The following is a 12364-nucleotide window of genomic DNA, read 5'->3' on the forward strand; positions in this document are numbered from 1 at the left end:
ACCCACTGACCCACAGGGGCCCTGAGGAGGAGGAGGAGAAGGAGATACTGCTGGGAGAACTGCTCCTCCTGCAGCAGCTTATTTTCCCAGCCCCTGAGCTGGGACACTGTGTTCTGCTTGATGGAACACTTCAGATCTATTTTCCTTTTGTCTGATGAACTGGACATTAGTCATTTGGGGTCTGCTAGTCTTTGAGCTGAAAAAAATAAGTTGTGGTTTTTTTTTTTTTTGCGCTCTGGGGGTGGTTGCCTGTGTCCTAGCATCAGTTTCCCAAAGGCAGCAGGGTTGTGGCAGTGCTGCCGTCATGCTGCTCTGGGATGTCACTGCTTTACCTGTGCTGCTGTCCCTGGGATGTCATGTCACCACTTTACCTGTGCTGCTGTCCCTAGGATGTCACTGCTTTACCTGTGCTCCCATCCCTGGGGATGTCACTGCTTTACCTGTGCTGCCGTCCCTGGGCATGTCACTGCTTTACCTGTGCTCCCATCCCTGGGGATGTCACTGCTTTACCTGTGCTGCCATCCCTGGGGATGTCACTGCTTTACCTGTGCCACTGTCCCTCGGGATGTCACTGCTTTACCTGTGCCGCTGTCCCTGTGCCATGCTGTCCTGCCCTGCGTTGGCCTCATACCTGCCAGCTGCAGTGGGGTTGCTCGTACCGGGCTTGTTTCTCAGAATGCATCTCCTGCCACCTCTTGGGACACTCATTGAGGACACAAGTGACTCTCTGATGAAGAAGCAGCTTCAGGGCAGCCCTTTCTTTGCCCCTTTTTCTGCACAGCACCTGTTGCGGTACAGGGTGCAGGCACCAGAGCATCGTGGTCCAGCGCTGCCCAATGCTCCCAGTGCTCCTCAGAGACCAGAGCTGCCTGTGGCTGCTGGACCTGCTCTGCAGGGCCTTCATAATCCAGGTTGGACACCAAAACTCGTCAATCTAATTGCAGTCCAGAGCTGTGCATCCACATGCCATGATGGCTTCTGTTGCGTTCAGCATCCCCTTTCCATTCCCAGTTTAACCAGGCTGGTGCATGTTTAACACTGGGATGCTCCAACCCAGGGCAGGTCCCATTTCTAAACGGGGTCAGGCAGAGCTGTGAGGAGAGAGGAAGATGCTTCTCTGGGGCTGTCTTGGAAAATCAGCCAGGTGTTTGCCAGCTGCTGGCCCAGTTTTGCCCGTCAGGCTGTGAGATGTCACAGCCCAAATGTGGCATATGGAGCTTGAGCTCAAACTGTCTCTTTTCTGGCCTAAAGGATGAAAGACCCACTTGAATAGTTCAGAAAGCACATGTGGATGAGCTGATTCATGTGGCTGATGGGAGCAGCCAGGTCTGCCTGGTGCTGCCCTGTCCTGTCCCTCCAGCTGCTGATGGGCATCCTGGGGATACCGGAGGTTGTAGCCTCTGGTCGCGTCACCCGAGGGCCATGGTGGCAGTTCCCTGCGGTCCTCTCCTCACTCTTGTCCTTCCCTTGACTTTCAGATGTCCTGCGGTAACCTGGCTCCCCACAGAAGGACCTGCCTGCCTTAACCAGCCTGTCGTCCCAGGCGCCCCAGTGGTGATGGCCTCAACACCCCAGTGAGGGTGAAAGGATAAGGACCGAGTCCCCCCAACACCACCCTGTCCCCTGGGAGAGCCATGGAGGCCCCCCTGGATGTGCCCGTAGGAAACCTCATTGACTTCGATGCCGAAACACCCCCTGGCATCCCTTCAGAGCCCTCTCCTCCCACCACCCCCAGCGGCAACGGGCACCTGGGGGACATGGGGAATGCAGCCGGGGACGAGAGTGATGCCACCGAGTCAGCGGACAGCGAGAACGACATGGGTGACTCTCCCAGGCGCTGGGGCGGGTATCACCGCTCCTCCTCCGCCGAGTCCTTCTCCTCCAGCCAGAGCACTGAGTCGGCACGGGACGAGGCGATGGCTGAACGCCGGGAGTTCATGCGGCATTACGTGGAGAAGATCTTCACTGGGGGGTGAGTGAGGGGATGGCAAGTGCTGCCAGGGGACATCCCACGGGATGGGAGCTGGCTGCTTGGAGCATCGCTTTGTGTCCTTCTCCATGCTTGGATAACACAGCTTGTCGCTCCTAGCAATAATGTGATATTGGAGCTGAGGGGGGGATCATAGAATCACAGGATGTTCTGGGTTGAAGGGACCTTGTCAGCTCCCCCAGTGCCCCCCCTGCCATGAGCAGGGACATCTTCACCAGCTCAGGTTGTTCAGAGCCCTGTCCAGCCTGGCCTGGGATGTCTCCAAGAATGGCTCGTCCACCACCTCTCTGGGTGACCTGGGCCAGGCTCTCACCATCCTCCGTGTATAAAAACTTCCCTCCCTTCTTTTTTCCCCCCCTTTCCCATGCTGGGGTCTTGCTATGGTGGGGGACTCCATCTTCTCCCCTCCTCTGGGCATCTCTGCCGCTGCTCATACCAACATCAGCAGCTTGTGCGTGCCCCCAGTTCCCTCCCGCAGCCCTGCATGCCCCCCAGCTCCCACGGCTGTGTGTCAAGCAGCACTGAGCAAACGCAGCATGACGAGCGGCGAGGGGGGGTTGTTTTTGCTCAGGGGCAGAGCGCCTGTCTCTGGAGCTCAGCTTCTGCTCTGGCTGGCCTTGGCTCTTCCCTTCTCCCTCTGCCTTTGGTTTCCCCCCTGCCAGGGAGGAAGAAAAGAGCAGCATGAGATGGGGGGATGATAAAATTGATGCTCCCCTTCTCCTCTTCCTCTGCCTTCCTCTTGGCATTGCAGCCCTGAGAGTGATGATGTGGGGGAGCTGTGATGGCTGAATGGGGGATGCTGGCCACATCCTCAACCTTAATAACATCTTCTTTTTCTTTCTTCCCATTTCAGAGAGGATTTGGAGCAAGAGGAGAAGGCCAGATTTGGGGAGCTCTGCAGCGGCGAGAACGGGAAGGGCAGGGAGTGGTTTGCCAGATACGTGAGTGCCCAGGTAAGGGGAGAGATGGGTGAAAGAGTGGAGATCCTGAGCTGGGGCTTTGGAGCAGTGTGGGCAGGAGTCTTAATTTAGCAATGGCCCAAAGCAGTATTTTTGGAGGGCAGGAACTTGGGGAAAGGGAGGAACTTCAACAGAGCGAGACGCAGAAGTGACTAAAAGCACCTCGAGGAGGTTAAATACGTGCTTGCTGCAGTGTGGGAGAGAAGTCATCTGTTTTATTTAAAATTAAATCCCATCAACACTCAGAAATGTCCTGTTCCTCAGAAAAAACAATTGGGAGAGGCAAACCGCTGTCTGTGCCCCCCTCCTTGCAGCGGGGGAACATGGGGTGGGACGAGGTTGCTGAGCTAAACCCTGGGCTTTGTGCCTGCAGCGCTGCAACTCCAAGTGCGTCTCGGAGCAGACCTTCTACCGCCTGATGCAGTCCTTCGCCCTCGTGCTCTTTGAGTAAGTTGGGGGGATTTTGAGGCTCCTTTGGAACCACTAAAAGCCCCTGAGATCGGAGCTGCGGCTGCAACTGTGGGCAGCAACCATGAGGCTAGTTGGGTTGCCATCGCTGTGTGTCTTTACTGAATTGTTTGTCCATGTCAGGTGCCACCAGATGGATGACTTCAGCCCTGCCAAGAACCTCATGACCATGTGTTTCACCTACTACTATGTGGGTAAGAGGTGCTGGAGACTGATGGTGAGGTGTGCCCTGTGCTTGGGAAGGGTGATGGATGGGTGCCCAATCTTGGTATGCTCTGACTAACTCCATGAAATTTCTTCCTGGAAAGGGCTGTTGGGCATTGGAACAGGCTGCCCAGGGCAGTGGTGGAGTCACCATCCCTGGAGGGGTCGAACAGACAGAGATGAGGTTCTCAGGGACATGGGGTAGTGCCAGGGGTGGGTTAACAATTGGACTTGATCCCGAGGGTCTTTTCCAACCAAAATGATTCTGTGATTCTATGACTCTGATATCAAACAGAAAAGAACCTCCATGGCCCGGAAGATGTGCAAACCTTCTGGAGACCCTTGCTGGGGTGGTACCTCATGCTCATACTGGTTTGTCATTGCTTCTAGACAGGGATATTTGTATGTTGTGATCCCCAGGTGTTCCCCAGCCTTGGGGATGTGATGTGAAACCCCTGGCCCAGAAGCAACTTGGTTCTTTGCTTGGTGTGTGGTGGTCACTCATCCACAGGGGCAGGATTTTCTATCCAAAATGTGGAGCAGGATAAAGACCTACAAGAATTGGGCTGGGACGTTTCTGTCTGGCTCCTGGTCTCCACTGTGTGTCTTGTAGCTGGGAGCAGGTCCCCCGGGAACTGGCAGCACCCAGGACCATGGGGCCAGCTGAGCTCCTGCCGTGTTACCCGCAGGCAAGACCCACACGCTGCCCTTGGAGGCCAAGGAGAAGCCCATGGGCAGCATTGACTCATACCTGAAGTCGGCCAACACCTGGCTGGCGGAGAAGAAGGACATTGCAGAGCGACTGCTGAAAAACACATCAGCCAAGACGGAGAATGTCAAGGGTTTCTTCGGGGGCCTGGAGACCAAACTGAAGGGTCCTACCACCAAAAAGAATGAGTGAGTACTTCTCCATTGGGTGGGTAGGGTGGGATGAGGCTGACACCCATAACATGGCCAAGCCAGAGACCTCCTGGGTGTAGGGCCACCATGAACTAGGGGTTGTCGTGGCCATGGGAAGACTGTTTCTGGCCTGGTCCTTTTGGTCACTGGGAATCTTATGGTCTGAGAGTCCCACATCCCTTGGGCATGGAGATAAGTGGTTCCAGGAGACAGTGCTGTTGCTTAGTGGTCTTCTGCATCATCTCTGTACTGGGTCTGACTAGGATGGACATCAGGGTCTCTTTGTCACCTTTCTGGCCCTGGAAACTGTGGAATGGGAGCAGAGGTTCTTTCAAATGAAGGTTCTCCTCTCTCCAGGGGAGCCAGGGCTTTGTCATGTGGCTGTCAGGGGTGACAGGCTTTTCAGGAGCTGACACTGATTTCTGTGCCACAGGGAAAGTGAGGACAAACCAAAGGAGAAGCTGAAGAAGACAGGTGAGTGGAGCCAGTGCTGCTGAATGAGGCATGGTCAAGGCATCTCTGGGGAAGGAGAGAGGTTTGGAAGGTCCTGTCCCTCAAGCATCCTTCTGAGATATCCATGCCTCGATCAGAGCTCATATCTGCCCACAAAGGGCAGCCAAATCTCCTCCTCACGTTGCGTGGGATGTGTTGGGATGAGGATTTGGTTTGCAGACCTCATTATCACCAAACTGTCAGGGGGACACAAAGTCTGTGCATGGGTGGGAAGGTGGGAGTCAGCCAGACCTCAGCATGTAACTGGGTGTCCTCACAGTTTCTGTGCAGAGCCCAGAGGAGGAGGACAAGAAAGGAGAGAAGATCTACCTGTATATGCACCTCAAGCAGCAGCCCATCTGGTAAAGCCCACCCAGGACAAACTGGGATCCCTGGCGGGGGTTGTCCTTATCACCCACATGTTTCCCAGACTTTCATGGGTGCTTTTAAGCTCTAAAAGAGTTTGCCATGGCTTTTGCACATCCCTTGTGCTAGCAAGAGTGTGTTTGTAGCCACACAAGGAGCTGGTCCAAAAACGGACCAAACTTACCCAATTTGCATCATCTCTCGGTTCCCAAAATGTGGGTGAAATTGTCCTTGGGTGGACCTGGGGACAGACTGGGGGAGATGAGGGGGGGCCACCCCCATCATCTTCCTCCCTTCCCTGCAGGCACAACCTGAGGTTCTGGAACGCCGCCTTCTTCGATGCCGTGCACTGCGAGCGCAGGAAGCGGTCCCCCACCACCAGGTAGGACATGTCCCCATGGGAAAAGGAGATGCCGTGTCCCCTCCAGCCATTAGCACTCCCCTCTGCTCCCAACCTACCATGGGGAAACGCTCTGCTTTCCAGCCCTGATTGCAAAACTACTGGGGCTGCTGGGCTGTGGGGTGGGCTGGTGAGATCAGCATCTTCTTAAGGATTTGGGAATATGAAGGTTTTTTGCTCATTTTGCATTTTTTTTTGCAAGAGCAAAGCCCAGAAAACCCAGCCAGGGTTCAGGCTTTTGGTGTTTAGTTTACAAGCAGATCTGGGAAAAGATGCTCAGTGCAGTCGTTTGGGGAGGTGCAGGGAATGGGGACAGGACACCCTGGGTCCCCACTGTCCTCAGCATGGGGACAACCCCCCAGCAAGGATGAGAGCTGGAGATGGCAGCACAGTGAGCCCCAGGGTGGGGACAAACCCCAGCAAGGGAAGGGGCTGCTCCTCTCAGAGGGGGGCTGTTGTGCAGGGCGTGTCTGAGTGCCTGGGCACAGGGAGTACAAGGGTGGGGGAGATACTCCCCAAGCTCGTGCCCATCTCTTGCTCCACTATGGAGCTGCCACAAGGGCTTGAGCGATTAATTCCTTTCTCAACTGCAGTTTCACCCTTCCGAAGCTGGAGCGTGCTGCTGCTGTGCTTTGAGCTCTTGGGGTGAGAGTTGTTGAGCTTGGAGCAAGTGAACAGCACTTTTCTGAGCAGGGATGGCACTTCTGGAAGTAGCCAATGCTCCTGCATTGTCCCCAAAGCCTATGTGATAGGACAAGGGGTGATGGTTTTAAACGAAAGAGAGGAGATTCAGGCTGGACATGAGAAAGAAATTGCCCCTGAGGGTGGTGAGAGCCTGGCCCAGGTTGGCCAGAGAGGTGGTGGATGAACCATCCCTGGAGACATCCCAGGCCAGGCTGGACGGGGCTCTGAGCAACCTGAGCTGGTGAAGATGTCCCTGCTCATGGCAAGGGGGCACTGGGGGAGCTGGGAACGTCCCTTCCAACTCAAACTACTCTTTGATTCTGTGATTCTAAGCCCCAGCAGCCTTGGCTCACGCCATGGGATGCTCTGCCAGGTTCAGCGCACTGATCGATTTCTGCTTTTTCCTTTATTGCGTTGCATTTATTTTTTATTCCAAGCAAGCCACTGAAAGAGCCTTTAGAACAGTAATGTAACCATAACTGCATTTACTTTGATTAAGCCCCAAATTAGCAGCAGCAAATGTCTCGCAAGGACAGACGCCACCAGCAGCTGCTCTCTGCTCCCAGCGCCTTTCGCAATTAATCTGATGGCTGAGTCTGCTGCAGAAACAACCCCACTAATGAATGAACATCAGGAGCTGCAGCCTGGAGCATTCCCAGTATCTCCGGGGGGTTGGAAGGTGGTGGTGACTCCTGCTTAGTCCTCTGCAGAGGATGATGGAGGCGACTGGGTGAACTGGGCTGCTGGACTGAGGGTTAAAATCCCTGGCAGGAGGAGCTGGTTGGTGGGAGTTGGTGTTCCATGGGTCGGGTTTGGAACACCCAGGATGGTGTTGGACCATGGCAGGTGTCCGCAGGGTCTGTGGTGACTGGTTTGTGGTTGTGCCCATCCCCATGGGGCGGTCAGGGCATCGCTGGGGCGGCTAGGACACAGTAAGAGCCGGGGAGGGCAGGTGATGGGGGGAAGGAACCAGAATTAAACTCCTCTTTTTCTCTCTCTCTTTCCTCTGTCTGCCTCTAACAACCTTCTTCTGTCTCTTCTTCTCTTTCCCCCTCCATCCCTCTCTCTTGCATGATCTTTCTTGCACCACTTTTGTCGGCCCCGTTTCTGCCGCCGCTCCAGGGGGAACGCTGGAGAGGAAGAGGAGCAGAGGTGTGTCTGTCCCCGTTCTTTGGTGCTTTAGTGTCTAGAGGCTGACACTCACTTCAGGTCCAAATCCTGCCCTGGGGAAGGGGGGTAATGTTTTTCGATGGGGGCTCCAAAAGGCCCTTTCTCCACCAGAGAGAAATGGCTGCCGGAGGTTTGACTTCATGTATATCACCTTCTCAAACAGGCCAGAAAGGTTTAGTTTGATCCCTGTTTAATGCAGCTTTTTCAAACAGAAACCTGAGCAGTTTCAAGCTGTGCTATTTTATGGTGGGAATTGGGTGCCGAGCTGCTGGGGAAGCCAAGGGCTTGTGCTGCAAGTGGTTCCCTGGGCAGGTTTTGGAGAAGAACTGAGTCTCTTCATGCAGAAATCACCCCCCTCTCCTGTCCTTCCCGCTTGCTCCCGGCTTCTGCTGCCACGTAGAGGTGCTGAGGATCCTTTGCCAGCTGAAAAAGCTGGTCCTTTGATTTTTATTTTATTTTTTTTTTAATGCACTCTGCTGCCATCCCTAGATAAAAAGAAAAATGCAAACGGCGGCTGCGTGCCACGATCACGAGCGTGTCCTCTGGGCAAAGCAGCCGCATCCATCTGTGCTCCGAGCTGGGATCAGGAGAGTCGTTGCTAGAGCGTGGGATATTCCATCTCGGAGCAAATCACTGCAAGTGATGGCATTAGCAAGAGGATGAAGAGCTCTTTGAAGCTTGGCAGTAAATCTTCCGTGCAGCTAAGGGATGTGCTGGCAATGGGACGACTTAAATGCTGCCCTGATAGAGCATTGCTCGGTGAAAGGCTGCTGCTGAAAAACTAGTGATGCTGAGGGATCCGATCTGAGGGTCCTCACCAGCACCTGACCATGGTGAGGCTTTCCTGGGTACCCCGAAATACAGACCAGGTGTTAGCACAACCCATGGGCTCACACACCCCAGTGTCTGCCCCGCTGTGCTGGGGTAAAAATCGAAGGGTTTGAGTAGACCCACATATGGGCTTTCCCCTGTCTCAGGCATGTTACTCTCCAATAACAAGCCAGAAGCAGAGCAAATTTTTCTTATGCACTTTGATAGTTTTGTTTCTCCCCTTCCTCCCTCAAAAACATAAAAAGGCAGGAAAAAAATCTAGTTACAAACATGCTTATTCTGTAAGTGGAGCCAGTGGGATCTGTGAAGTTTTGCTTCCAGATTTCAAAGCCCCTTAATTTGATTCTCCTCCTTTCTTTTCAGCTTCCAGATTTGGATGTGGTTTTTATTTGCTATCATAAGCTTTATCTGGGAGAAATTACACCTTTTTTTTTTCTTTTTCTTTTAAAAATCTCTTTAAACATATTGTATAAGTTTCCAGAGCCCTATAACTATAAGCAGCTCCCCCCTGGAGCCTGAAGGTTCAGCTCAGCAGCTTTTGCACCCGACTAGTGTGACTTGGGTGAGGACCCATTCCCCTCCATAGCGCAGCCTGACTGAACACTCATCCTTTTCCAGTTTCACCAACACAACCATGCTCTTGGACTGAGCTAAACCCACTGAATTTACCATCAGACACCCTTTTTCCAGCCACTGTTTCCACCCAACGCTGCTCCCCCATCCCGCTTGCTGTGCTGAGGAGCTACAAGGGTGCGATCCTCTCCTGGTGTTCTCCTCTTCCTTCTCCTCCATAAAGCTATTTTTTCTTCTACCTATCCCTGTTTTTCCTCGCTTTTCCTCCTCTTATCCTTGGCTGTAACCTCACCTGACTTTTCGGGAGGGGATGGCTTCACCCTGGAGCTGTGGTTTCCCCAGCGTGCATGTACTGACCCCCCTCTGCCACCACCTGAGCATTGCACCAGTGACATGTCGGTGACACAAGCTTTATTCCCAAAGTCCCTCAAGTGGGATACCAGGATGGGTTGCATCAAGGACAACCTTGAATTAGTTGCAAATGTTTAGAGCTTAAACCCTCCCTTCCTTTAAGACAATGCTACAATTGGGTTTGCTGGGGAGCTGGAGTGGAACTGGGGTATCCTTGGGGTACTTCTGTGGTTTTGGTCCTGAGTGGAGCCATGGGGAGGGGTCCGGGAGCCCCTATGCTCTCAAAGGGGGAGGTATGTTTGAAGAGCAGCTTGCTTGGTGTTCAGGGAGTTGGAGCCCTTCTGCAGATGAAGGAGAAGAACCTGGTAGGTGGGGGGGCTTCAGCAAAGCCCCAGTAGGACGGCCACCCCCAAAAGCTGCAAACCCCTTGTTGTCCCAAAACAGGGTCCACCCGCTAGGTGATAAGCCAAATTTTAGCACACAGAGAAGAGATATTGTTTATTATAGAGTTGTGCAAGTCTGGATGCTGGAATAAAACCAGCATGCCGGGAAGAAAAATAACAGCCATTATATATAAAATCTTACTACCACATTCACACCCTTGGGTCAGGCCTAAAGAGCCAATCAGTTACACATTTGCATATTGGTTATATAACCATTTAGAATATCGTGAACAATGTTCAGCTAAAGGACACTTTATCCAACAGTCTCAAGATATATGTTAAACCAAGACTCAACTTGCAGACTCCAGAATGTCTAAAGCTGCAAGGCCATTAGTCTTGGTAGTTTCTGATTAGGTGGTCTGCAAGTCACTCTTATATTTGTTAGGGGAGCAGACTGACCTAAAACTGAAAGGATTTACATATCTTTAGGTTAGCAATTACCGGTTCCTTCTTTTAAGTGGTAATGTCTACATCCCTGCATCCTCCATCATCCCCTTCCTGAAGCAATGGCATTGATGGTGACAGACCCAGTCTCCATGCTGGGGAAGCTGATGCTCTTTCCTGGCTCTTAATCAAGGCTTTTAGGAGAAAGCCAAGGCTGAATAAGACATTTTTACTGGGATGTCTCTTGCTTTGTCCCAGGGTGAGGGATCTGCAGGTGGATGTAGGTGTATGAGCTCATCCAGCACGACATGAGCTCTTGATGTCCCCAGCCAGCATGGTCCGGGGAGGGAGGGGGATGCAGGCAGAGGGTCCTGCAGTGACAGTGATGCCAGATGGGCTTGTACCTCGCAGGGAGAAGTGGTGCCACATGACACAGGAGGAGCGGGATGACAGCCTCCGCTTCAACGAGAACATCACCTTCGGGCAGCTGGGGTGAGTGGGGTGCGGGAACAGTCCCTCCTGCAGCTGTGTGTCCTTGCCAGCTGTGCGGGGAGGACACCTTAGAGGTGTTTTCACACTGGGGACAACCTTTATGGTGCAGAGGATGCCTAAAGCATCACCCCAGCACCTGCTTCTGCCCCTTATGTTGGCAGAAAAAAAAGACAGGGCAATGAAGCTGGTGAGGGGCTGGAGCACAAGTGTGATGGGAGGGACCTGGGGGGTTCAGCTGGAGAACAGGAGCTGAGGGGAGACCTTCTGATCTCTGAACTGCCTGAAAGGAGCTTGGAGCCAGGGGGGATCGGGCTCTGCTCCCAAGAAACAAGCACCACAACCAGAGGAAACGGCCTCAAGTTGCACCAGGGAAGGTTGAGGTTGGATCTGGGGAACAATTTCTTCTCAGAAAGGGCTGTCGGGCATTGGAACAGGCTGCCCAGGGCAGTGATGGAGTCACCATCCCTGGAGGGGCTGGACAGATGCAGAGATGAGGTTCTCAGGCACATGGGTTAGTGCCAGGGGTGGGTTAACAGTTGGACTCTGTGATCTTGAGGGTCTCTTCCAACCAAAATGATTCTGTGATTCTAAATCTGGACACTGCAGGGACATAACACACTCACTCGCAGCTGAGCATCATCACAGTGCCTGGTACAAGGGTCTGTGGGGAGGAAGAGGAGGGTGAGGGGAAGCACAGGCAGCCTGGCCCTTCCCTTGCCAAAAGCATCTCTGTCCTTCCTCAGCACCTTCATTCACAACATGCTGGCATTTGGCCTGAACAAGAAGCTCTGCAGCGACTTTCTGAAGAAGCAGGCGACCATTGGTAATTTGGATGAAGGTAGGGACAGCCCAGGGGATGTGCACTCCCTTTTCGGGGTCTCAGAGGGATGGAGCCCACCTGCCTGGCCAGGAAGCTCAGCACTCTCCCAGCACCCTTTTCTCTTTCCTCCGTAGAGCAATACAAGCTGCTCAGTGACCACATCGAGCAGATGGCAACCGAATAACTGCCTGGCCAGCACGCTGTGGCGGAGAGACAGCAGCCAGAATGAGTGGGGAGTGGAGGAGAGAAACCCACCTCTGTGGCTACCTGAAGCTGAAGCTGGGCTACTTATGGATTCACACACACAAGCTGCAATAAAACCTGCATGATCGTCCACGAAACGTTAGAGCTGCACCAGGCAGCCTGTAGAAATAGGAGCCAAACAGCCTCCCCTGCTTACCCGACCCTCCCGCAGCTATTTTCAGAGTAGACAGTCCCAAAAGTGTATTTTGTCACAAAACCAAGAAAAACGTAAAGAGAGAGCGACGGCTGCAGCCCCTCTCAGTGTGTTGATAGGGGGTGGATCGCTGCAGCCCTCCCATGAAATGCCGCCTGCGGTCTTTGGTGTTTCATAGCACGACAGCGGTGGGTGTGGAGCTGACAGATGTCTTTGCTGCTCGGTGCCTTTCCAAAGCTGCCGTGGATGGGCGTAAATCCTGAAAAATGCAAAGCTGCAACTCTCCCGCTGCTTTTCCCTCGCTGGCATCACTGGGTGAGCACCAGGGAAGCTGGAGCTGGACCAGGGATGCGGGAGGTGATGGCGGGAGCCACATCCAGCCACCAAGGGAAGCCGCTGTCGGGGGAAAGCAGCCGGTTCTGCCTCCAGTTTGACCCATT

General features: G+C 53.5%; 1 protein-coding gene across 2 annotated transcripts; it reads left to right on the forward strand.

The window, feature by feature from the left end:
* Positions 1 to 1634: 1634 nt before the first annotated feature.
* KIAA0513 lies at positions 1635 to 11749 on the forward strand (the record flags this gene model as incomplete). Of its 2 annotated transcripts, XM_080352078.1 has the most annotated exons (12): positions 1635 to 1972; positions 2844 to 2943; positions 3323 to 3396; positions 3541 to 3611; positions 4311 to 4518; positions 4955 to 4995; positions 5294 to 5375; positions 5684 to 5761; positions 7586 to 7615; positions 10627 to 10707; positions 11451 to 11545; positions 11662 to 11749. In XM_080352078.1, 12 exons carry the CDS (start codon positions 1635 to 1637, stop codon positions 11709 to 11711), a joined length of 1248 nt encoding a protein of 415 aa, XP_080208204.1. In that variant the 3' UTR covers positions 11712 to 11749. The 2 variants fall into 2 exon arrangements, with proteins under 2 accessions (XP_080208204.1, XP_080208203.1); XM_080352077.1 differs by lacking the exon at positions 7586 to 7615.
* Between the last annotated feature and the right edge of the window lie 615 nt (positions 11750 to 12364).

Source organism: Nesoenas mayeri (genome assembly GCF_963082525.1).
Source record: "Nesoenas mayeri genome assembly, chromosome: 12".
Classification (NCBI taxonomy): domain Eukaryota; kingdom Metazoa; phylum Chordata; class Aves; order Columbiformes; family Columbidae; genus Nesoenas; species Nesoenas mayeri.